Source organism: Dendropsophus ebraccatus, chromosome 15 (assembly GCF_027789765.1).
Source record: "Dendropsophus ebraccatus isolate aDenEbr1 chromosome 15, aDenEbr1.pat, whole genome shotgun sequence".
NCBI lineage: Eukaryota > Metazoa > Chordata > Amphibia > Anura > Hylidae > Dendropsophus > Dendropsophus ebraccatus.
Window position 1 is genome coordinate 34,939,583 of NC_091468.1, and position 27,139 is coordinate 34,966,721.

Here is a 27,139-nt window from a genome sequence, read left to right on the forward strand (position 1 = left end):
GTCACATAGTTGTCACCGCCCAGCATATTTCAGCTTGCCATACTTGTTCTGCTTCTTCAATGTATAGTACCAATTGTGACTATTGACAAGAGCTCATTTCCCTCTTGTCGGGATCAGAAGAGACTTCACCTTGGGCATCCTGTGAAGGTAAATATGCATACATGTATATTCACATTGTGTAAATTATACTATTTCATTCCTTAGTCAATGTAAGTTAGAAATGGAAATCCCTGTATTTGTATGTGGATATATTCTTAAATATCATGTAAAAAAGTATTATAAAACTGTGTTCAGATAGATACCAGCTAACAAACTGTTTGTAGGATTTTGCTTTATTAGCTGTGACAGCTTTGAAAATTTTTTATAAAGCATCAATGTTTTCTGTGGCACCGTACAATATGTTACAAGGTACAATCACAATCAGGTTTAATGTTATGACATAAACATAAGAAGGGAGGGACCCGGCTTGTTCACAATGTTCCTGGAATGGCAATGATACAGTAGGCACAAGGGTATTGTTGCATTTTGAAATCAGCTAATGTTAATGGGGTATCCCCAAATTAAGTGACTAGTGTAGACCATCACTTTATTATGAATAGAACCTGGCCTCTGGGACCTTCCTGGATTGGAACAATTAAGAGGATGTAGCTCTGGTGTGGATCTGTGTCCCTTTTGTTGCTTTTATCCTGCACAATGTCCCTTGACCACCCAATTGTCCAGGGAACTGTACTGTGCTATCTGCACAACCAGGGAGCCAGGAGCATCACTGTGCAGAGGAAGACTGATGCAGTGCTATCCCTGTGCAGCATTGACTAATTCACATGATAGATGGGGATCCCAGAGGTAAGACCCCCACAATCATAAAGTGATGGCATATCCTAGCCATATGCCACCACTTTATGGGATGGGATGGCCCTTTAAAAGATGAGATTAAGCAATGTGTAGAACAGTGGACCAACCACCCAACAGGGTTCTCTATGACTGGAAATGCTTTAGTTTGTTACTTTTAAGATCTTAGTAGTTAGGTTTGTACACTTAAGAATAAGAAGATGTATGCCTTATACATACCTGCCTTTGGATGAGTATTTAAGGTAGCTTGATTCTTCCGAAAGTATTGTTGGAGATGGTCCATATAATGAGCCCTATATAAATTGGGTTAGGATGCCATTCTTCTCTTGTGTATTGCAGAAAACGTTAATATAATTTTGTTGTCAGAGCATATGGGTATATTAGATAACTTTCCTACTTTTATTAGTGTAATAGATTACTGATGTTGTGAAGAAATTAGATCAGGGATTTGTTGAGAAGAATACAGATCAGAGATTATGCACTGATTTATCTCGTAAGATTTCTGTTTAGGGACTACAGTTCAGTGAGTATGCCACAGCTTCATATCCCTTCATTCCCTTCATACAGATATATAAAATTATGGCAGCCCACCACCACCACTAGGAGGTGCTATGGAGATGACTGTCTGTCTGCCTCAAAAACTCAATAATAAAAATCTATATGCAGTGAACTCCCAATCTCATTAGTGATGGCCACATGAATCCTAAATTTTATCATTTCATTATAGTTACACATAACAGTGAAGTTCTGTGTTAGAAAGCGAAGCTGCAGCCCCCTAACTATATTCCCTTGTATACAGATCTAGGGAAATTATTATGCAGTGTGTACAGTACCCTCTCAGACACTTCCACAGCAATGACATGCAATTGTAACTGTACGGTATATCTTTAGGCGATACAGGGTTACCCCATAGACAAATCTTTCCCCATCTGTAAGGTAGGGAATAACAAGTTGATGAGGGGGATGGCTGTCCACTTGCTGTGACCCTTTCTGTTCACAAGAAATTGGTGAAATGTCCCCCAGAATGAACATACAAATAGACACGAATGGAGAACTGGCCACGTATGGATAGTGATTGGACATAGGTTGTGGATACCCATCTCACAAGTGGTTTCCCATCTCACACATTGGTTGGATCTGTATGTAATTAAAGTGTTAGTAATGGAGGCAGAATTATTATTATATGGGCAACATACCCCTGTATACAACTTCCTATTGATGCATACAGAAAAGGGTTGTAGCAAACTTCATGGACTCTTTTGCTTCTATAGTAGAATATGCTTCTACATACAGTATAACACCTGACAGATGCCATGCTGTATCAGTCTAGGATAGTTATATATACCCAATACCCAGGTGTATGAGCTCTAATAGACTCCCCCAGGAAGTATGAATAATGCTACATAATCAAAGCAATAGATGTGATCACACTTCCTAGAATGTTTATATAATGTGACATAATAGTAGAGCAATATTATATGCATACATTCTATCCATAAGTTATTCCATGTTACATTTGAGTAGATATGCTTAAAGGAATTTTCCACCCAAATGTATTGCTAGGAAATCTGATTATTCTTATTACATGGGTTGAGCTGGGGAATAATATGTCTTGACCGGCTGGTTATACTGCCTAATAACCATAGTCCTTGTGAGGCACTATGGGGGAGATTTATCAAATATGGTGTAAAGTAGAATTGTCTTAGTTGCCCCTAGCAACCAACCAGATTCCATCTTTCTTTTTTCAATGAATCTATGAGGAATGAAAAGTGGAATCTGATTGGTTGCTAGGTGCAAATAACACAATTTTACTTTACACCAGTTTGATAAATCTCCCCCTATGTCCCTACCAACTACTCTTTCTCACAATACTCCGCACAGAACTAACACTAATTTATGGATGTAAAAGGGAAAACCCGTCCAATATATATGCAAAAGTAAGGCTAGGTTTTAGGGTAGCTTCACACGGGCGGGCTCGCAGCGAGAATCTCGCTGCGAGCCCGGCAGGTCCTGGCAGTTCCCATAAACTACATACTTGCTGCGGACCGCAGCGAGTATGTAATTGTACCGCGCTTAACCCCTTCTACTCCCGCCCGGCTCCCCCGCTGTAAGCAGCATACATTACCTGTCCTTGCTGCTCGGGTCCGGCGTCCTGCTCTCCCGTCCGGCCAATTAGTGTGTTGCCCAGCCGCAGCCACTGATTGGCCGGGCGGGAGAGCAGGACGCCGGACCCGTGCAGCAAGGACAGGTAATGTATGCTGCTTACAGCGGGGGAGCCGGGCGGGAGTAGAAGGGGTTAAGCGCGGTACAATTACATACTCGCTGCGGTCCGCAGCAAGTATGTAGTTTATGGAAACTGACAGGACCTGCCGGGCTCGCAGCGAGAATCTCGCTGCGAGCCCGCCCGTGTGAAGCTACCCTTAACAATGTGATGTATTTCATGTTAGGTGTGACAGATGTAACTATGCAGTATATATCAATAATGACTATATCCCGCATGAAATATGAGTCACTATGATGAGTAAACTAGTAATGGTCAGACCTCAAGTATGTGATCAATGCAGAGACAACGGGAGTAAAAACTGAGAATATTTGTGTGTCACTAGGGAGCCATTGCCTGATTGATATATGAAAAGAAATGAGATAAAGGTGTCAGCAATGTTGTCAGGTCAGTCCATAGCAAAATATTCATGAAGACATACAGTCTGTATACTGTCAGGGGTTAAATGACTGCGGAGTGAGGTATTTATGGGCGCACTTGTTGTTAACGTTTATTTAGGATTCTGGACATTCCTTTTTTTTTTACTATAGTCCTTTCCAGTGTCAAACAAGGGTCAGGTGCCCAGGGGTTGTTCCCCAGCCCATCTCTTATTCACCACCTCCGCACCCACTTGCATGCACCAATCCATGGATGTGTGTGAGGAACATGGCGGCAGGGAATAAAGATTTGGCTGCTGACAGATCTGCTTTAATATGCGCATATGCTCCAGTTTTAATAACTTTGTATTTATTTTTTACTTTGCCCCTCTTATAATAGACCCGTTATCCTGTATTCTCCTCACACCGTACCTTGGCATGTGAAGCATTTTTAGTAAAAGAAGTCGGTCTGGTTTGGCTACATTATAGGTCGGGTGTGCCTGCGATTTCATAAACCGATGTCTTTCACTAGACCTTTTGTTTTCTATAAGCCATGCAAAAAAACTTGCAAGTTCACTTGTATGATATTTACCCAAGTCCAGCTTTGCCTCCTTTCTGGCTACTTCTACCACTGATGTTTAATACAGTATAGAATATTGTTACTAGAATAGCTTTAGTAGCGCTGTAATGGGATTAATCTATATGTTTTTGCTAATCATGGATCCATTCAAAGGGACTCTCTACAACGGGGGTGTCAAACTCAGATTCTCAGTGGGCCAAAACTGAAAAATTGGACAAAGTCGCAGGCCAACCATGATATTTATTGAAGCGTGCAGAGAGGCATGTGGCCCTTGCAATAGTGTCGCACATAGTAGCCAGCCCTCCCATTAGTGCCCCATATAGTTGTCAGCCATCCCAATGGTGCCCCATAGAATAATTAAAACTCCCAATAGTGCTCCATATAATAGTAAGCCCTCACAATAGTGTCCCGCATAGTAACTAGCCCTCTCAGTAGTGCTCCACATAGTAACCAGCCCTTTTAGTGATGCTCCACAGAGTAGCCAGCCCTCCCAATAGTGCACCCTATAGTAGCCAGCTCCAACAATAGTTCCCCCTATAGTTGTAAATTACTGCCCCCACCAGGAGACTGGGTAGGACCTTGGGCAGGACCTGTGTTGGTGATGTCACCATGCTGCCTGGACATCCATCGCTCACTCACTTCCAGGCCACAGGCTTAAAACTGCCTGTGTCCTAGAAGGTTATAATATAGGTGGTCTGAGCAGCCATCAGGACCACCCATATAATAATCTGCTGTGACATTGGTGGGCCAGCTCTAGGAAGTCAATTGATGTCCTCAAACAATGGCACGCTGGGCCAGAGTTTGACATGCCTGTTCTACAACATTATCATTCATGACATATCCTTAGCATAGGCCATCGCTTTTTGTCAATGGGCGGATTGACCTCTAGGACCTGCACCAGTCATCATAATATAGGCATAGTGACTTGTCCATAAAGAAGGCTGTACCTGTTAATGAAGCTTATTCCATTCATTCAAAAGTTACTTGGTACAGTGGTTGTCCAGGACGATGGAGCAATGCCACCAGCAAACATTGTAGGGTTATCCTAATAATAGACCATTGGTATTAAATCTGTACTGAAAGCCATATCTCTAACAGCACTAAACTTAGGACCACTTCCTGATGCTACAATTACTATTGAAGAGGATAACTTTGTTTTATTACAAGGCTTCCCTGACAATAAGTCATCACAAGATGAGACTCCTATTGTTAGCTGTAATTTGTGGGAGAACCCACCATCAAGTGTTCAGTTCACCAGCAGCAACACCACAATGGAAGTAATATTATCGATGGGCTGTCTGTATACTGCACAAACGGATCAGGACCTTCAGATCTTAAACAAAAGACCACCTCCCTCTATAAACTCAAGATTCTCTTATAGAATACATGAAAATGAGTTTTCTAAAATAGGCAATAGGCAAGAATTCACAGTGTACTCTATGCAGCACTGATACAAGGCAAACCGAGCATGGACAGATATCAGTGCTACCCCTGAGACACATAAAATTTATGGAATTATCATGGCACATGTGAGCTGTCTCGACCTATGGTGGATTAACCGTATTGAAATGGAACTACAAGGATGCAGAGCTCCAAAATTTAGATGGTTGTTTAATCCCAAAATGTAGACTGATGCAAGTCTATGGACAACCATTACATTTCTCTGCTGTTGTTACCAGATAGAATTGAGCCGTGAGGGCTATATACACCGTCCTATAGTCCTATATAGTCCTATAGGCTGACTTGATTGTTTGCTTCATATGTCCACTTTGATGGGTTAACCCGCAATTCTATATACAATACATGGATACATTATGTTGTTATCGATATGGAGTGATGTCAGATATGCTGAACTGAGGCCTAAAATCTCATGCTATTTTCATCTAATTAACGCCAATGACTCAGTATATCTAGAACTATGTAGCACTATGTAATTATAGAAAAGTGCGCTTTTCTTTTATGTCATTATTACACACCATATACTCCTAATTAATATACTTACATCATGACACCTCCCAACATACCTAAAAGTCACATGGGCCAAAGTGGGTCCAAAAGGCCAATGAGCTTTTCTGAAGACATATCAACAGAGCGCTTTGACACAGTTATGGTTACAAATCACCAGATGATTGGTTCAAACTGTACATGTCACTTTAAAAAAAGAAAACTTTTGACGTGATAGAAACTTAGACCCCAACCGATTGTTAGTGGGAGAAAAGTCCGCAGCTGAGTGCTTCTCTCCCTGTTCTCTGTGACTTTAAAGTGACAGTGCCCTTTTGACCTTGAAACCAATATATTATATATGGTCTCCAACCTGTGGTTTTAAAGGGGTATTCCAGCAAAAAAAAATATTTCAAATCAACTGGTGTCAGAAAGTCTTGCAGTACTTAACAGCTGCTGTATGCCCTACAATAACTAGTGTATTGTCCAGTCTGACACAGTGCTCTCTGCTGCCACCTCTGTCTATATCAGGAACTATCAAGAACAGTACCAAATCCCCATAGAAAACCTTTTGCTCTCCAGACTGGAAAGAATACACCACTTCACTTCTTGCAGGACATATAGCAGCTGATAAGTACTGGAAGACTGGATATTTTTTTAATAGAAGTAAATTACAAATCTCTGGCACTTTTGGACACCAGTTGGTTTGACAATTTTTTTTATTGCTGGATTACCCCCCGCCATACACTTGCACACTTGCACCTGACTCAGGAGGGGAAGTAAACTGCTGGCAAACCGGTAGGTTATCTATACTGAGAGCAAAAGGATAGGGCGTGTTAAAAGTGTATATTACACAATAAAACTATTTCTTGTTTCCAATTGATTTATTTACCTATAAATCTCCTGGGAATACCCCATTACATATATACATATATAATGCATTCTAAAGCTTACAAAACAAATACTATAGAAGTATGTGTAATATAAATTACACAGGAATAAAATTATAGGACTGAAATACTTGTAAAGCAGAATAGGTCGTCTATGACATCTAGCAATAAAACTAATTGTGTCAAGGTCTTAAACTAGATTCCATTTGAATAATGGGATTTTTAATAAGACCCGGTTTCTGAATAACAGATTCATCCTAAATAGCTGCAATGAGTCTGTCTGCTACATTTAGGCTATGATCACACACAGTAAAATAAAAGCAAAATACAGCCGAAAAATCAGTAAATTATAAAAGAATGTAATAATGCAGAGCTGAGTGCTTCTTTCATGTGACCTATTGTCTGTGTTCTTGCCTATGGGTGATTGCAGTCATGTATGTATCCATGGACTCCGTGATTCTATACTGTGTACTTAAAGTGAAAACGTAGCTTAGTCTGCCCAGTCTGTCATGTTATAGAGCAGTCTTATGTAAACTTCTCTTCATTCTGGGCTAAATAATCAAGAGGGTGGTTAAACTCTCTCTATATGCACCCTTGGCTATGTTCACACACCATCAAAATGACGGCAGTCTTAATTTAAAAAAACAAAAACAAAACAGTTATTTGTATAATAACGGCTGCCATTATGAAATAACGTCCATTGTTTACCCTAAACATGACAGCCAATCTAAATCACGCCTGTGTGAACATGGTCTTATACAGATAGCTGTCAATCACTGAGTAAGACCACCCACTTGGCTACTTATCTCACAATAAACAGAGGTCCACATGAATCCATGAAAAGTTACATTGGAACTTTTTTCCACCAAACTATATATCAATCTGCTAACGTTCTCCTGCTCTATAACCTGCTGTCTGCAGACTGGATTGTGATATCAAAGTAACAGGTTCCCTGTTAATAAATAATTTCTTCTGGTAGATTATATTTGTAAAGTTAATAAATTTAAGTAGAATCCTGGAGCATCTTTCCTTACCACTGTTCCACTGTTATACCTCCTGGAAATGTGTAAATAAAATGACTAGTGGCCGTTCCCCTTTTCAATAGGGAGCGTTCCCTTTCTGCATTGTGAGCACTGACTGGAATGGGTCAGATTATGTAGGAAAACACTAAAAAGACAAGGGCCATGTGGCCATGTGTGTTATATGTCTGGTATAGCCAACACTACCCCTGCAGGAACAATCTGTCGGAAATAACTTCTATGGGATGGGCTTCTTTGTGTGCAGACTTTTTGTTCAAGAAATGGGATCTCCTGTGTTTTGCGGCTATTTTGGTGCTCACAAAAACTTCCTGCTAGCACGGAACAGGGTAAGACTGAACCGTGCATAAGAGATCAATTAGCACTGGGTTGGTTCTTATGGGAGGAAAACGGTTGACATAGTTATGGGGAATAGAGCTGAGTGAATTTCTAGTGTGCTTGAGTTCATCCGAACCTGTGCGTGCTAGGGTATGTTCACGCTGAGTAAAATAGGTGGAATTCTGTGGCGGATCTTTTTGCTGTTGAATCCCGCCATGCTCAGTGTCCCGATGTGAGTGAATAAGAGGGCGCGCGCACCTCTGCTGCCGCCGCTCTCCGCTCAAAGAAGTGACATGTCACTTCTTTGAGTGGAGAGCGGTGGCTGTGGAGGAGCATGCGCTCTCCCATGGACGGGCTATGGCACACTGAGACAGGTGGGATTCTGTGGCGGAAAGTTCCGCTGCAGAATTCAGCCTGTTTTACTCATTGTGATCATACCCTCAGTGTGTCAATGGGAAGCCTTGCGTCTCCGATCTCTGCTCAAAGAATTGACATGTCAATTCTTTGAGCAGAGAGCAGGGGCATGAGGCATCCCGTTAATATGCCGAGGCAGGCAGGATTCCATGGCAGGGGCTCCACAGGGGCTTCCGTCGGTTTTACTTAGTGTAAACACACCCTTAATTAGCGGTGGCTGCTGAATTTGCAGCCGTAATGCTCCTTGAAAAGCATGGATGCAGCCATAGGCCATGGGCTGTATCCATGTTTTTCATGCAGCCTTAGGGTTTTAGCCAACTTCAGCAGCCACCGCTAGTTAAATGTTGCACGCTCCAGTTCGGATGAATTTGCACGTGCTCAAAGTTCACTCAACTCTAATGGGAGCACAACATGTACAATGCAGTAACTGTAGCAGGAGCCACTATCTGCTGGTTTCATATCGCCCACATTACACTGTACATTCCCATACAGCACCTTGATGTAGATGCTGACTGTAAGTTAGGTAGGAGATGCCTAGTGCTACACTAGTAAATAGGTGGTGTGGCATTGCTCTTACATAAAGGGGTACTCCGGCGGGGTACCTCCCCGGTTCCAGTGGCGGGTCCTGTATCATGGCACTCCGGTCCCCGCTGCCTGGCCGCTTACTGGTCTCTGACGCGGGCTCAAGACGTGACGTTGCCCAAAAACAAAACTTTGTTTAAAAAAAGGGTCTCAATAATATACTCAGGTCATTTTAGGATTCACAGACCATACTTATGAATCTAGTTTTTCACATTTTCATCAAATTCCGCAATATTAACAGATTTAAAAATATTTTGCCATTTTTAAAAACAATAAACTTTTTGCACACAGCCATATTTCAGACATTCACTTTTTAAGAAACAAAGAGTGGATTGTCTGTCAGATTGCTGGATTGTTTTGAAAGTATGCCACACACTTCGCTATTGTCTCGGCCGTAACGTACGAAAACAGAGAACTATTTCTGAAGGATCTTCTGTAATGTTCTAAGCTTTAGCAGTCTTAGTCGTGAGTCTTAGTAACTCCGATAATATTGCCTTCACATTTGCTACATTGAGGTGTGTTCTTGTATTTGTAATCACAGGGTGCCATTTTGAGCAGCTTGAGGAATGTGGCAGGGTTACATTTTCGGCCAGGATTTACTTTATGTGTATAAGCAGGGGGAGAAATATCCTGAAGCTGAGGTGGATCTCACAAAGAAATTCATAGTGTAAATACTGAAGAATGTGCTGTGTCAAAGAGCGCAGGGCTATAAAACAAAACTAGGATAGAAACTTGTCATGCACTGCACGCTTACAATAACAGAAGCCTAAATAAAGGTGCATCACCTACAGCTTCGGACCCCCTACTGCAGAATCAGCACCCCAACCTACCATGCACTTAGTATTTGTATACCAACTTCTTCAGCCACTGGTAATCAAATGCAGAGCGTTTGAGTTTGGAAAAACCTGAGTGTGCTCGATGTTCTCTCCTCTCTAGTAAGGAACCCTTGTAATCCATTAAATACTTGATAGGTAGCAGTTTCATCTCATATACCCACAAGAAAAGACCTAGGTGGTTGGTGGTGGATGCATCCTGGGGGAAACCCTGACCTTGCATGTTTGTGGCCTACTTCAATGAAGTCTATGGGAGTTAATAAGGCCTTATTCACACGTTCAGTAATCATTTTAGTCCTGAAACAACCCGCTAAAAATTGCTGATTGAACATCCGTATTGCATCCGTATTGCATCCGTATTTCTGTAAATCCGTTTTTACTATTGACTGCTTTACACAAGTTAATAAAGTTGAGTAGGTTAAAAAAAAAATAGCACCAGTTTGCCCAACCCTTAAAATAAGTCACATGGTCGCTTGTCAGCCTGTGGTTGCTTAGAAACAGAACCTTGTGACCTATGAGTCATCCGTATTTTTTACGGGAATACAAAAAAAATACGGATGCCAAACATGTTGCAATCTGTAAACAATCCGTATACAATTGATTTCAATGAGAGGATCCGTAAAAAAATCTGGGTCCGCACTAGGTCCGCACTGGGACATGTCCTTTTTTTTTCGACATTGATTTTCATCCGTTTCATCTACTGATGTAGTTGCTGTATTAAAATTGCTGGACAATTATTTTTCTTACCATACATACAGTGTTCCGCTAATACAGTTTTTCCATGGGACTTTAGTAAAAATTTAGCTTACTTTAGCTTGTACAGCTCTGTTTTCTCTGTATACTTGTAGGTAGCTAATATGATTCTCCCATGCAGACTGCCTTGTATCTGTTCTCCCCTCTGTCTCCAGCTGGTGTGACTTGCCCTTCAGCTTTCCTTATTCCCAGTGAACCCCTCCTCCTTCTCCTCTACTGATATCTTTAATACTGGAAGACTTGCGTTATAGTTGTCTAATTAGCAGTAGGGCGTTTTAATGAAGACTATTTAGAAAGTTTCATTTTGCATGCAGGAAATAAATCAGCATAAAAAAAATAAGTGTAAAGGTGGCCATAGCTTTTACTAAACCTGTCTTATAAAGTATATATATGAACACGTGTTCCAGTAATCCAATAATTTCTCCACACACCCATATTAGCAATTCCATAATACACTCTAATGTGTAATTTCCCTACTAAACAGATTATGACATGGGCCATGCCAGGTGGATTGATGCCAACAAATTTAATGCAAAAAAGTAAATGGTTTCTGAAATCAAGCATAGGAAAGGCACCACTCCTCTCCAGGTCAGCTTCAGTTATTGCAGCTGAGTTGCAATATTGGACATATGTCATGGTCAAGAGAGGCGCTGATTCTGTAAAACAAAGCAGGTCCATTAGCGCGATGTCTTATAACCCCTTAAAGCGATATTCCAGAGGAATTTTTCTTCTTTCAAATAAACTTATGTCAGAAAGTTATACAGATTTGCAATTTACTTCTAATTAAAAATCTCAAGTCTTCCAGTACTTATCAGCTGCTCTATGTCCTGCAGGAAGTGGTGTATTCTTTCCTGTCTGATATGGTGTTCTCTGCTGCCACCTCAGTCCATGTCAGGAACTGTCTAAAGCAGTAGAGGTTTTCTTTTGGGGATTTGCTACTGCTCTGGACAGTTCCTGTCACAGACAGAGGTGGCAGCAGAGAGCACTGTGTCTGACTAGAAAGAATACACCACTTCCTTCAGGACATATAGCAGCTGATAAGTACTGGACTTGATATTTTTAAATAGTAGGAAGTTACAAATCTGTATAATTTTCTGACACCACCTTAATAGTAAGATGAGATTTTTTTTTCTCATGTAAACTTTTAGTGAAAGTAAGAAATACAAAATAAAAAAAATAAGGAGACAAAAATAAAACTGTATAATAACAGTAACCATACAAATACATAGGATCAAATAACACTTTCTATATGGAATCCCAGCAAAAGGACATATATAGTAAGTGTTTTTATGTCGTAGGGAATCCATTATTTTGAGAGTTGCGCCTATAGTGGTCCAACAACCGATTCAATAAGACTAGAATAGCAGTCTAATAAATAATGTATAGGGGGGTAGTGTGGGTGGGGGAAGCCAGCATGGTCTTAGATGATGTTTTGTGTAATAAAGACAACTATAAGCAAAGAATAAAAGAACGATCATCAGCTGACCCTTGTCCTTCAACATGTTAAAAAAATCATCGGCCGCTGATGATACATCACTATGTCTTATAGTGATGCTGATGACTGTGTAAAAAATAATAAACATTACACATACCTGAGCACGCTCCCCAGTGTCCTTCTAGCTTTCGCCTGCTGCCCACAGCCACCACTGAAACTTGAGAGCCGATCTCTGAAGTGACAGGTTGCTCAGCCAATCAAAGGACAGCGACATAGCCAGTGATTGGCTGAGCGGCCTATCAGTTCAGAGACTGGCTCTAAAGTTCCAGTGGCGGCTTCAGAAGGGGGCAGAAGCTTGGAGAACACTGGAAAGCGTGGTAAGGTATATACTGTATAAAGTATATTATTTTCCACTTAAAGGCAAGGGCTTTACGGACATTGTTAATGATATATATATATATATATATATATATATATATATATATAGCAAGTAGAAAGTCCACGGCACTCACAGGGTTAACGGTGAAAATAGCGGTGATTTATTGCATACAGCACTCCAAAAAACAGACACGACGTTTCGGTAACCTCACGTTACCATCCTCAAGTCACTTGAGGATGGTAACGTGAGGTTACCGAAACGTCGTGTCTGTTTTTTGGAGTGCTGTATGCAATAAATCACCGCTATTTTCACCGTTAACCCTGTGAGTGCCGTGGACTTTCTACTTGCTATTTAATTAAGGATCTACGGTCAGGATCCAGGACCGCGGGCACCCGAAAGCCTTTACCTTTCTGCAGTGCTGCTTATATTCTCTGCTGTATATATATATATATATATACACACACACACACACAGCCCTTGCTGATAGTCGAGGGTCTGTAAGAGAGTGCTGATCTAGCAGATCGGCGCTCGCTTATCCTTCATATCGAGCTAGGCATCGATCCGTGTAATAGGGGCTTAAGACAGAGGTATGGTCAGACCAGCAACTATTGTGTTGGATATAATTTTAGATACAGAAAGTATATGGCAGAAGAATATAATAGGCCAGAAAAATAGTTTTTCTATGGGTCACACATATGTCGTGGTTATGAAATTTCTAACAGTCAGATGAGCAATAGCTTCCTATAAACTGCCTGGACTCTTTATAAAGCAAATTTATAATCAAGTTAGAGCAGGAGGTATTTTATACACACTTAAGCCCTCTCTGGAGGGTCAGGGGTCCCTTAATACGAATAAACTCCAAACCCACAGGCCGTAGCCCGGGGTAAAAAACCCCTTTAATTATTATCACCCCCCTAGTAAAAGTTAACTTTTATTACGTATCTTTAAAATAAATATGTGAACTTCTTTAAAACCACAACACACCCAGTACTCCTATAACTAGCTAATACTAGATGATATATAGGGATATAACTATCCTCTCTAACTAACTATATCAATCACTATCACAGTCTGCAGTCCTGTATAGAAGGTAACTAGGAGATACTGGATGTCTGCTATTTAAAACCACAAATAGTGCCCCCTCTCTACATGTTTCGTTGCCACAGCAACGTCATCAGGAGAAAAATTATCTAGTATTAGCTAGTGATAGGAGTACTGGGTGTGTTGTGGTTTTAAAGAAGTTCACATATTTATTTTAAAGATACGTAATAAAAGTTAACTTTTACTAGGGGGGTGATAATAATTAAAGAGCAGGAGGTAAGCCCGCTATTTCATCTTGGAGGGATAATTTACAAGGATTCCCAACACGAGGTTCGAGGTTAAAAGACATCTTTTGTCATCAGACCAATTATATTTCTTATGAGACAATCACATCACAAAGATCACAGTGGCTGAGAAGTGATATAACAGTCATTTCACATTACTGCTTTCAAATTGTCACCGATAGAGATTATAGTATGAAAGGTGCGCTTACCTACATAGCCTTTATTTAATATAGGGATTACAGAGCACTTATGTTATAAGAAAAGGAGTGACACTGTTGCAGAGGACATTTCAGGCCAACGCTCGAATTAGCATGACCCTATCATATGACTCTTGTACTATGTTAGATGGGGGGGGGGTTGGTGCGTTGGGCCTACCACAGGAGATGATTGTGATGGCCAATCCTCTATGTACACAGAACATGAGCATGTCCACTTTAAACTATATATAGTAACTTGTGTTGTAATTGTTGCACAAGCGTTACTTATTATGAGAAAGTCTAACAGGTTATAATCAAAAGGAATACACCCTAATCCCAGCAAGTCAGATCCAAATGGGCTTGTATTCTACAGAACCTATAGGTCCTGCTATTGTATCCGATCCTGGGCCCTCGAGAGGGTCCTGTGGTACTCTGATGGCCAGGCACATCCATAAGGCCTAAGGGCCCTATTCCACCGGACGATTATCGTTCGTTCAGATTATCGTTAAATCGTTCGAATCTAAACGATAATTGTTCGGTTGAAATGCAGGTAACGATTAACGACCGAACGAGAAATCGTTGATCGCTTTATAAGACCTGGACCTATTTTTATCTTTGCTCGTTCGCAAAACGTTCGCAAATCATTCGCATTGAATAAGACATTGTTCGGTCGTTTGCAATAGATACGAACGCAATAGCGAAGAAAAACTATCGCAATTACGATCATAAGTAACGATTATCGTTCCATGGAAATGAGTGAACGTTTTCAGATCTTTCGCAATAGCGGTCGTTTGAGATCGTTAATCGTTAACGATTATGCAAACGATAATCGTCCGGTGGAATAGGTTCCTAAACAAAATACCTCTTGATGTATCTAGGCCTGGAATGGGCAAACCTTGGCCCTCCAGCTGTTGCAAAACTACAATTCCCAATTCCCAACATGCTTCAGCTTTGGCTGTTGAGGCATGATGGGAATTGTAGTTTTTTTTTAACAGCCGATGGTTCCCCATCCCTGATCTAGGCCCTTGAATTGCTGCAGTCTATGGCTTTTTCACTACTTTTGCATGACATCTCAGCCAGCGCCTCTATCTGATGAATTGATTGAAGGTATTTCTTATTTGTCCTTCTAGATATGTGAGAAGATCCAGCATAGTATGAAAGTGTGACATTGTATACAAGATGGTGAGTATGTAAACACTGCTAAACAACGTGCGACAAGGTAGTCGGTGTGTTATGCTAGACGCCTTGTAATGACACATTACACACATACTTTTTCTGTGATTATATCAGAAAATATATTACTGGTTGACATGACCCTATGACATGTAAAACCTGAATGACAAGCTACAGATCGAATAGGAGCGTGCTAACCATGGTGTTATATGGTGTCTGCAAAGACTGCTGAAGTTACTTTAGCACTGTTAATGGGACACTAAATAAAAAACATACCAGGATGTAAGTGAGTTACAGTGTCTGACACAACCCATGTCCAACAATGGGGCTTTTTTCAGCTGATCCAACCTCCTACAACTGCTTTATAGTATGGAAGAAGCTGACATGTCTGGCCTTCTGATCACTGCTTTATATATACCGTTTCCCCCGAAAATAAGACATCCTCCAGAAATGGCATAATGGAGGATTTACAGGATAACTTAAAATAAGGCCTCTTTTTTGTTCAACAATTAGTGTGATTTCTTCTTCATGGAAAAATAAGATATCCCCTGAAAATAAGACATAGGGGGAGATTTATCAAACTGGTGTAAAGTAGAATTGGCTCAGTTGCCCCTAGCAACCAATCAGATTCCACCTTTTATTTTTCAAAGTATCTGTGAGGAATGAAAGGTGGAATCTGACAATTCTACTTTACACCAGTTTGATAAATCTCCCCCAAAGCGCATCTTTGGGAGCAAAAAATAATATAAGACACTGTCTTCTTTTTGGAGAAACACGGTATCACATATTCGCAGGTCATCCAAATTATAAATTTTGGGGTATTTTAATTTTGGCCCATAACATGTTGTGGATACAATGCGATCCAAATTTTCTCGAGTCCAAACACTCTACATTCAAATACCAATAGCTGAAGAAGTTGGGTGCAGCCCTAGGGAGTGCTAGAAAACCTGGATACAAACTATGGCCTATGGCTGTATTCATGTTTTCTATGACTCCTTAGGGCTGCATTCAGGGGCGTAGCTAGGATTCACCGGGCCCCATACCAAAATTTTTTGAGTGACCCCCCCCTCCCCTACACACAAAACAAAGCACTGCACATATATATTGATTGCCAACGGGAGAACAGAGGTCAGGGGTTATCAGTGCAATGAAGCAGAGATCTCTTCTGCTTGTTAACCCTTTTTTTTGTTGCAGCATGTAAGTAAGCATTGGGTCACTTACACACTGCAGTATATAAGGGGTTAAGCAGAAGGACACACGCTCTTACCTTCTCCCCCGGGCCCCCCTCCTGCATGGGCCTCATAGCAACTGCCTACCCTGCCTCTATGGTAGCTACGCCACTGGCTGCATGAAATTCTTCAGCCACCGGTAGTCAAATGCTGAACGATTGGACTTGAGCAAACTCAAGTTGCACTCATCTCTATTTGGAACCCATTAGCAGGTTACCATAGAAAGGATCAGGATTAGTTTATAGAAATACTGTCAATGGTGCTTGGATAGTTTCTGATATGTTCAGTTTGTTTCATTGTGACTACATAAGAAGTAACATTACAACATATGTAATATATACGCAAATTTACTTTACACAAAGATACAAAAGTAATACAAAAGCTCATTCAATCATGTGTCAAAAATGTGAATGAAAACTTGTGTGTCTGGCATTGACTAACATATTGTATAATAGTTAACAGGGAAGCTATCAGCAAGGTTACAAGAGTAAGTTTCTTAACTTCATCATCCATGCTGTTTCTGTGCTATTAGCAGTTTAATACTTATATTAGTCTTTTGGGGCACTGGGGGTGGGACTACTATTGCACCAATCCTCCCCTGGCTGGCCCGCCTCTTCTAATGAATATCAGCAGATGACTTATTAGCATATGGGTTAAACTGCTAACAGCACGGAAACAGTGCCGAAGATGAAAGTAAGAAAATTACATCCCACGCACCATAGGGACATATAGGAGGTTAGAGTCTTCTATAAGATGCAATATGCAATGCTGTATCCAAAAAACACCTATGTTTCAACAACATGATCTCACGGATGCTTTTCCAGGATAGCCATAAAAAAATGGCTTTTGATAACAATGGCTGCAAATAATGATGATAATCATTATTTGTGTCCGTCATTATCAACAAGCGGGCATCATTTAGCAATAAAATGACAGTCGTTCGGAAAGATGGTTGTCATTTCTACATAGTGGGAACATAGCCTTTATGTATAAGTAATATATTCTCTCTTATTTCAGAGTTATAGCTTGGAAAACACTAAGGTGGTCCGCACCGGACGCCCAGGAAGCATTTCTGAACTGTTGACCTTGGATGATGATAATGGGAGCGTTGTCGTTTCTGGGATTAAACATAGTGATCCAGTTTCTAGTAATTTGGGAGTCAAGGAAGGTATGTTATGTTGCAGGTATTTTTGGCAAACTGAGAAATCATATGCTATGTACTCAGGGGCGTAGCTAGGATTCATGGGGCCCCATAGCAAAAAACTGTATGGGGCCCCATAAATCCTGTCGCCCCCCCCCCCCCCCCCCCGCCAAACAAAGACATTGATGCACATATACACACAGAGGCACCATTAACATATATACAGATACGCCACTGACATACACACATATATACGCTATATATATATATACATATATACTAATGTGATTACACTAGTGCTGATGTATACACCATGAATAGACTGTACACAGGGAAATCATCTGATTGTAATAAGAAATACTCAACCGGAAATAAAAGAAAATGCAGCAGATATTAGTGGTGGGTTCTTTTATTAGAGCCCAGCTTTAATAGAATCTGCTGCAGAACATCTTTGGGAGCAAACACACACATATACACCAGTGCTACAGACATTGCTGACATACACAAACACATACATATACACCAGTGCTACAGACATTGCTGACATACACAAATACACACATATACACCAGTGCTACAGACATTGCTGACATACACAAACACACATATATATATAGCCACAGATACATACACATACTGACATATAAATATATACACAGATACATATATACACACACTGACATATACATATACCCACAGATACATATATACACTCACTGACACAAATACACTGCAATTACAGCTCCCAGGCTTCCCCCCTCCTCCTGTAGTCCGGGTTGATCTTCACATAGGTATTGAGGACCTTTGGGTCATGTGACCCAAAGGTCCTTCATCCCTCTCCTGTGCCGTCTGGCAGGTCCTGCACTGAAGAGGGACCCCCACTGCACTGTTCAGCCCCCTCACTGTAGTGCCGGGTGAGCGGGCTGAACAGTGCAGTGGGGGTCCCTCTTCCTCTCTGGACCCCTGGGGGAACGGGGTACCTACCATGAAGGCAGGGCAGGCTTCCTCGGGCCCCCTTCATGCAGGGGCCCCATAGCAGTCGCCTTCCCTGCCTTCACTGTAGCTACGCCACTGTGTGTACTGTATAATAAGTAAAATCAATAAATCAAATAAAAAAATCGATGCTTCAATGAAAAATGTCCCAACGTCAAACCTATAGTTCTACCTATACACAATTAAATTACTGTGGGGCTATGGATTGTTTGATGTAGTCTTAAAGGGATATTCTTGTTTTAAACATGAATTAAAAATTTACAAACAATTAACAAACAAATGTATATTACAGGGGTAATCCGGGCTGGGGGCATTTTTCGTGTATGGCCGGGGAGGGGTGGATATAGACGCCGCCAGTCACTTACCGCCCCGGTTCCAGCGCCGGGTCCCATTCTCCCGTTCTGCTGCCGCTTCCTGGTCTGAGCTGCGGCTTGATACATGACGTCTCACGGCAGCTCAGCCATTTAGCGGTCGTAGCGGGGTCTCGCCTCGGTCACTGAATGGCTGAGCTGCATTGAGATGTCACGTCTCAAGCCGCAGCTCAGGCCAAAAAGCAGAAGCGGGTCGGAAGAATGGGACAGTGTGATCCGGGACCCGGCACTGGAACTGGGGAGGTAAGTGACCAGCGGCATCTATATCCACCCCCTCTTCGGCCTTAAACGGAAAATACCCCTAGCCCGGAGTACCCTTTTAACAGCACAAAAAGACAATTCCAAAACTTAAATTAGGTCATGTGCAAATCCAGATGATCTATCTACAAGGACAGAACACCACAAATTTAACCTATGCAGCTGCTGTGGGGGTCAATGAGATCAGGCAAGACCTGTCTCTTTTTTATTGAGATTTTTCCAAGAATGGGAAAAAAGCTACTTCAGGAGGGGTTGCCTATCTCTGCATCCCTTGCCTTATATATAGGTTGATTTATTACATATACATAATTATCCAGTTTATATAACTTTCTTTATTTTTGTCTTTTTTTTTCAGGAGATGAGCTTCTTGGGGCCACCATATATTTTGATAACCTACACAAAACAGAAGTGCTTAATATTTTAAAAGCTGCAGAGCCCTACAAGACTAGTGTCCAGCTGCATGCAAAAAATGAAGCCGTGCTGCCTCAAGTCAGTCCGTACTCTCTAAGGACAGATAATCTGGTGAGTAAATCTCCGCTGATCAGTTGCTCCAGAGAATTCTACAGCAGTCAAAATAACAACTATTTTCTTTTTATAGGCTGTTAGTTCTTCGGCATATGATGAAATCTTCAACAGCAAGATTCGCAGATATCTTAAAGGTTCAGTTTCTATGCAGGATTTGTCCAGACAGGGCACCAGAGAAGAGCAGTACAAGTCATCAACATCAGACAACAAAATTGGTTCATTTGACTCATTTATGCAGATATCTGGCTTTCCAAATGCAGAGTTCAATGGTCCAGATGTACATGGGCAAATCAATGATGTACAAATTAAAGCACCAAGAGTCAACGTTAAAGGTTCCCCAGTTAAAGGCAGGGTTTCAGATACTCAAATGCCCTCCGTTCATGTTTCAGGACCAAAAGTAAATGCCCCTAATATAGATGTAGATTTACAAGCACCTTCCTTTAATATGCAACCCTTTAATATGCAACATAGACAGAATGGTGTTGATTTGGATCTAAAAGCCCCAGAAATGGATTTCACAATGCCAAGTGCTTCAGGTAAAGTGAACTATTCTGATGTTAACATCAGTCCCGCAAATATAAAAGGACCAAAGTTTAAAGTACCCTCAGGATCTGTCAAAGTTCCTGAACTTGATGCTGGTCTCCCAACTGTTCAAGGCCCTGACTTGAATGTAACTCTGCCTAAAGTAGATGTACATGGCCCAAAATTTAAAAGTCCACAGATAGATGTTGACCTTCCAAAACTCAAAGGTCCAGAAATGAATGTAAACATTCCCAAAGTCAAGACACCAGAACTTAATGTTGATGTTCCAAAAATGGACATTAAGGCAGCAAAATTCCCAGATGTCAGCATTAATGGCCCTAAAGCAGACCTAAACATTCCACAGCTAAAAGGCCCAGAAGTAAATGTCGACCTTCCTAAGGCAGATGTCAGAATGCCAAAATTGAATGGTCCAGATCTCAGTGTTAATATGCCCGATGTCAACTTTAATAGCCCTCAGCTCAAAGGACCTGAAGTTAATGTGGGCCTACCAAAGGGTAATTTTAAGGGGCCCAAATTTCCTGATATGAAGGTTGATGTACCAAAACCTAACATCAACCTACCAAGCATGAAAGGCCCAGAGTTAAATGTTGATCTCCCACAAGGAGATTTACAGTTGTCAAAACTCAAGAGTCCAGATGTTAACATTAACCTTCCTAAAGCTGATATCAAAGCTCCAAAACTTAAAGGTCCAGATGTAGGCATTGATTTACCCAGTGCTGATATCAAAGGTCCAAAGTTCAAAATTCCAAGTGTAAATATGGACCTTCCTGATGCTAATCTTCAAATGCCTAAACTGAAGGGACCAGAGATGAATGTTGATCTTAAAGCTCCTAAATTGAAAGGTCCAGAAGTAAACGTAGACATTCCAAAAGCAGATGTAAACATGCCTAAGATTCAGGGTCCAGATGTCAATGTTGACCTACCTACTGCCGATATAAAACCCCCCAAAATGAAAATTCCAGATGTAAATCTTGATTTCCCAAAAGTAGACATGAAAGGCCCCAAACTTAAATCCCCAGGTATAAATGTTGATGTTCCCAAACTAGAAGTAAATGTTCCAGAACTAAAAGGTCCAGAAGTTAATGTGGACCTTCCTAGAGCAGACATAAAAGTACCCAAAGTAAAGACTCCAGATATTAATGTTGATCTTCCTAAGTTAGATGTAAAGACCCCTGAACTTAAGGGCCCAGAATTTAATGTTGACATGCCTAAAGGTGCAGTAAAAGTGCCAATACTAAAGACGCCAGATGTTAATCTTGATGTTCCAAGAGCAGAAACAAAATCCAAATTTAAAATGCCTTCTTTTAACTTTTTTGGGAGCAAAAAAGGAACACCTGAAGTTGATGTAAATCTGAAAACTCCACAAGTCAAAAGTGGGGCTTTAAATGCAAATCTAAGTGGTCCTAGCTTGGATGTGAATGCCCCAAATGTAAATGTGACAGTTCCAAAAATAAAGGGGGATCTCTCAGGACCTGACGCTAATATTGAGTTTCCAGAAGCAGATGTGAAAGGTCCTAAATTTAAGTTGCCTTCATTCAATATGAGGGGTCCTGAGACTAATTTACCCTCACTTGAAATGTCAGGACCAAACATTAAAACTCCTAATGTGGATGTTGATGCATCTTTGTCAGCTCCAAAAGTAGATTTGAATGCACCACAAGTAAATGTAAAAACTCCAGACATAGATATAAATGCTCCTAGGTTCAAGAAACCTTCATTTAATTTCCCAGGTTTTCAAATGAAGAGCCCGAACATAAAAACGCCTGACTTAAAATTGGATGGATCTGTAAAGGGTCCACAGTTAGATGTTAATTCACCTGATATTGATGTTAAAGCCCCAGATGTAAATATAAATGCCCCTAAATTTAAAATGCCTTCATTTCAAATGCCTTCCTTCCAAATGTCTGGTCCTAAAGTCGAAGCCCCGGATTTAGAAGTTGATGGGTCTCTTAAAACACCACAAGTTGATCTTAATGCCCCCAACATCAATGTTAAAGGTTCAGGCCCAAGGATAAAAACCCCAACATTTAACATGCCAAATATTAAAATGTCAGGCCCAAATGTGCAAACACCTGATGTGGATGTTAGTGGTTCCTTGAACACACCGAAAGTAGATGTTGACGGTCCCAAACTTGATATAAAAGCTCCAGATGCAAAGATGAATGCTCCTAAATTCAAAATGCCTTCATTTCAAATGCCTTCCTTCCAAATGTCTGGTCCTAAAATTGAAGCCCCTGATTTAGAAGTTGATGCGTCTGTAAAAACACCACAAGTTGATCTAAATGCCCCCAACATCAATGTTAAAGGTTCAAGTCCAAAGGTAAAAACCCCAACATTTAAAACACCAAATATTAAAATGTCAGGCCCAAATGTGCAAGCACCTGATGTAGATGTTAGTGGTTCCTTGAACACACCGAAACTAGATGTTGATGGTCCCACACTTGATATAAAAGCTCCAGATGCAAAGATGAATGCTCCAAAATTCAAAATGCCATCATTTCAGTTACCTTCATTCCAGTCATCTGGCCCAAAAATAGAAACTCCTGAATTAGAACTTGATGGGTCTTTAAGTCCTCCAAATATAAACATGAGAACACCAAACATTGATGCAAAAGGTCCAGAAATACAAGTAAAAGCTCCAAAATTCAAAATGCCTACAGTCCAAACTCCTGATATAGGTGCGAGTGGGTCTTTAAATGCACCAAATATGGATATAAACGTCCCACAGATTAATGTCAAAGGACCAGACGTACGAATGAAAGACCCGCAATTGAAAATGCCTGCTGTTGAAGTGAAAGGTCCAAATTTAAAAACTCCAGAAGTAGATGGGTCTTTTCAGACTCCTCAAGTAGAAGTAAATGCTCCTCAAATAAATTTGAAGGGAAAAGAACAGAAAATTAGCCCACCCAAATTTAAGAAGTCCTCTTTTAATATGCCCGGTGGTAATATTAGTGGACCTGAAATTCATACCAAAGAATCGAGATTTAAATTTCCAACTTTGCGTATATTTCATACTAAACCTAGTATTCCAGATGTTGATCTAGGCCTAGAATCTGCACATATGGATACTCCTTCCCTTCCAAATATACAAGGAAGTGCAACTTTGCCAACAATGAGTGGTAGTCTACAAAATGTTGGTGTTAAGACATCTGAGAAGAAGATGACTATGCCAAAGTTTAGGATGCCAACATTTGGAAAATCTAAAGCAGAAGACATTGATTTCAAAATAAAAAAACCTGATGCCTCATTGCCCAATGCTACCGTTCAACTAAAAGCTCCTGAGGTTAGTGCAAGCATACCAAGCGGCACTGTCAAACCTCCAAAATTTAAAACACCTGATCCCAATTTGCAAGTCAGGGTACCCGAACTGGAAACTGGGGTTACTATACCAAGTGTTCAAGCAAAAGCACCCAAAATTAGTTTAGAAAATTCAGAAGGAAATGTTGAATTGCCTACCGCCAAAATAAACAGTCCTGAATTTGACATACCCGATAGCCAAATAAAATTTCCTGGAGTTGAGATATCTCCAGGACAAATTAAAGGACCCAAGTTTAAAACCGGTTCTCCATCTGGCAACATCAAATCAGCAAAAATAAAAGCCCCTGTTGGGCCAGATATGAGTATGTCTGCTCCAAGGTTGGATAGTGATGGACTAGATGATCTGGATATAGATGTTAATCTTCCATCTGCACGTATGAATAATCCAAAGTGGAAACAAACAGGTCAAATGGAAGGACCAGGTCTTAACATTGACATGCCACAAGTAAAAGGTGACCTTAAAGCCTCATCGCCAAAGTTGCAAATGTACCAAAATCATGATGCCTCCCTGGATGTAAACTTGCCTTCTTTTCAAATGAACGCACCAAGGTGGAAAAAACCTTACTATGGCCGAACAGAGGAACAAGGAGAAGATATAAATGTTAGAGGGCCTCCTGCTGACATTGACATAGACCTTAACTCACCAAGGTCAAGGGACGTTCCTCAATCAAAGTTTTCTTCTTTATTCTCTGAAACTAATTTTTCATTACCTGATGTTAACTTTGATTTCTCACCACCCCGTTTAAGCACATCATAACAACGCTCTCCGTAAAGCAGGAAAATGTGCTAAAAAAAAAAAAAAGCAGACACATCTGTGACAAGTTAGACAGCCTAACAGAGGTCTAAATCTGTGTATATATTTTAATAATAAAAGAAGCAAAAAAAAGTTAGTTTTAATTTACAAAAATATATTGTCATTTGTGGAAGTTTCACTACAATCCTAGAAAAGATATCTGGGGACATTTGGGAATTCTCTTTGAAAATGTATAATTGGAGTTAATTTAACCGAAACTCTAGGATTTGTTCCCACAATGTTTTTTTTCCGTCATATTTTTGGATGGCCGTCATATTGAGACAAATATACGGCGGTAGTTTGATAATTATGGCCATAAATAAACAGCATGGTATTTTTTTACGGCCATAATTATCAAAATACTGCTGTATTTTTGCCTCAAAATGATAGTGAGATAAAATAAAAACGGTGCGTGAACATACCCTCACAGTCTATTCTATTATGGGGGGTGTTTTTGTATGAATAACTGTACAGTCGTTTTATTTACCACATTCATGTGACAATTAGTGTATAAATGGTAATATACGTAGCTGGCAGACACACATAGTAAAATAAAAGCCAAATATACAAAACACATATTTAGGCTAGGTTCACACTATGTAAAAATGACTGCTGTCTTTCATAATAATGGCTTTCATTGTGCAAATAACGTCCCTTATTTAAAAAATAACGGACGTTATTTGTACAATGACGGCCATTATTATGAAAGACAACTGTCATTATTACATAGTGATAACCTAGCCTTTGAATCTAATAATATCCTATATTATAGTCTATGATAAAATGCCAGTTTGTGCATGTATTGTAAAAATATTTGGACTTTAATGTACCAAATTATTAGATTTTAAATGCAGTCACTTTTTTTTACCGATTTTACTGTCGTATATGTCTTTTAATTTACTGTGTGTGACCATAATCTAAGTCTTCTAATATTTGTGTTTTTTTTTTTAATATATTGTATTGCAGCTTAGCGACATTCCAAGTAATTTGGGCTAAGCTGCAATACCAGATCTTACCCTTACATACAAGTGGCGCTGTTTCTCAGCTTAAAAAAAAAAGCAGGGTTCAAAGAGATTAATGTAACACATTGAAAAGGAATCATAGGCTTTGCATAAGCCCATGAATTGATACTCTACAATGATCAGCTGGGCAGATCGCAGCATGGGGCACAGCGTTCACTGATCACTTCTTCTGATGTGTTACTAAAATTCAAAAAGTTATCTGATTCATGCTGCTAAGAGTGTAAATGCCTATTATGGTAGACGGCTTATATTTTCTATCATCTGGGGATAACACAAGTAACATGAGAATTGTTGGAGAATTCTCCTTTATGGTATTTTTGTGTCATTTGTATCTTTATTTATTACAAATTAAAGGGGAACTACAGAAAATAGTATTTCTCCCCCATGTATTGTTTATCACTTAAATATCTTGATGCTGTTTTTGTATTCTAGGGGATTCTTTCAGTAGATTTTAGAGGATGCCTTTTTATGCTTTCAAAAACATTTAGGTTCTCTAATAGGACGATGTAAATTCTTGTACTCACCTAGACCTCTGCTGCGGCTATTGTGGTAAAATCAAACATAACTAGCAACCGAATAATCATAAACCAATAAAGATATGTACATTTACAAATGTATAATGGAATTACTAAGAGATGCGTATCATATATCATTTAAAGGGCTTTTCCCAATAACAAGGTGATGAGTGTCTGGTCCGTGGTGAACCCATTGATAATAACAAGTGCAGGTTTATTAGAGTGGGGTCAGGCATGTGATCTGCCTTTCTGTCTAAACCGCATAGAAGTGAATAGAACGACAAGTCTTTTTTGTGGAAAAGTCCATTTAATAATAATATTAATCATGGTAATATTAATGGTAATATCACTATGTCATTTTATGTGCAATATGATGAAGCATGAATGCAATCGGCAGATGTTCTATATTGTAATGTTATACTATGTGTCATACTTATTTCCTTTTCTTAGATAAGTTTTGCATGCTGCCGACATTAATGTGTAAACATATGGATAATAAGCTATGATATATTCTTTACACTGTGTCTCAGAAATGTAATTGGGTTCTACAAACAAATAAAGAATGAAATGTGAGAGCAATCCTTTTGTCGTTTTGGCTGTAGTAGTAGTAGGAAAGCAGATGTTCCTATAAAGGATTATTAGAAGGGTATGGACATTTTTAACACAAAACAAAAATAATACCGTTTACATGTTTTTGCCCGCACTCCGTTCATTCTCTGGATAGATATATTTTAATCCTAAGTACAGTAAATAAAAGCAAATTATACTGTGTTTCTCAGAAAATAAGACCTATCCTGAAAAAAAAGAGCTTGCAGGCTTTTTAGAGTAGGCTTAAGATATAAGCCCTCTTCCAAAAATAAGCTCTAGTTTCAGTCAGCTGACCAGATCCCTGACAATGAGTGGCTGAGCATTAGCCAATCAGTGCCAGACTTGTTATGCTCCACCCCCAGGGAGGCAGGAGGGGTAAGAAGATGCACAGTAGGGGACATTCAATATGGAGGGATGGAGAGTTTGTGGGAAAATTACAGAGGAAGAGGGAGGTATACAGTATAGGGGGTCATACTGCAGAGGGGGGATGTATACAGAGG

At 40.1% G+C, this 27,139-nt stretch overlaps 1 protein-coding gene across 1 annotated transcript; it reads left to right on the forward strand.

Annotated features, from left to right (window-relative positions):
* On the forward strand, positions 1-26,630 carry LOC138774139 (neuroblast differentiation-associated protein AHNAK-like). Its single transcript, XM_069954740.1, has 5 exons — positions 1-147; positions 15,301-15,352; positions 17,590-17,740; positions 19,691-19,857; positions 19,934-26,630. Exons 2-5 carry the CDS (start codon positions 15,350-15,352, stop codon positions 24,476-24,478), a joined length of 4,866 nt encoding a protein of 1,621 aa, XP_069810841.1. The 5' UTR covers positions 1-147; positions 15,301-15,349; the 3' UTR covers positions 24,479-26,630.
* Positions 26,631-27,139: the final 509 nt, after the last annotated feature.

Excerpts from the sequence above, each read along its gene's own strand:
- LOC138774139 (XM_069954740.1), top strand. Across the intron at positions 17,741-19,690 it reads TAATTTGGGAGTCAAGGAAG|GAGATGAGCTTCTTGGGGCC; the intron begins GTATGTTATGTT and ends TTTTTTTTTCAG. Across the intron at positions 19,858-19,933 it reads CTCTAAGGACAGATAATCTG|GCTGTTAGTTCTTCGGCATA; the intron begins GTGAGTAAATCT and ends TTCTTTTTATAG.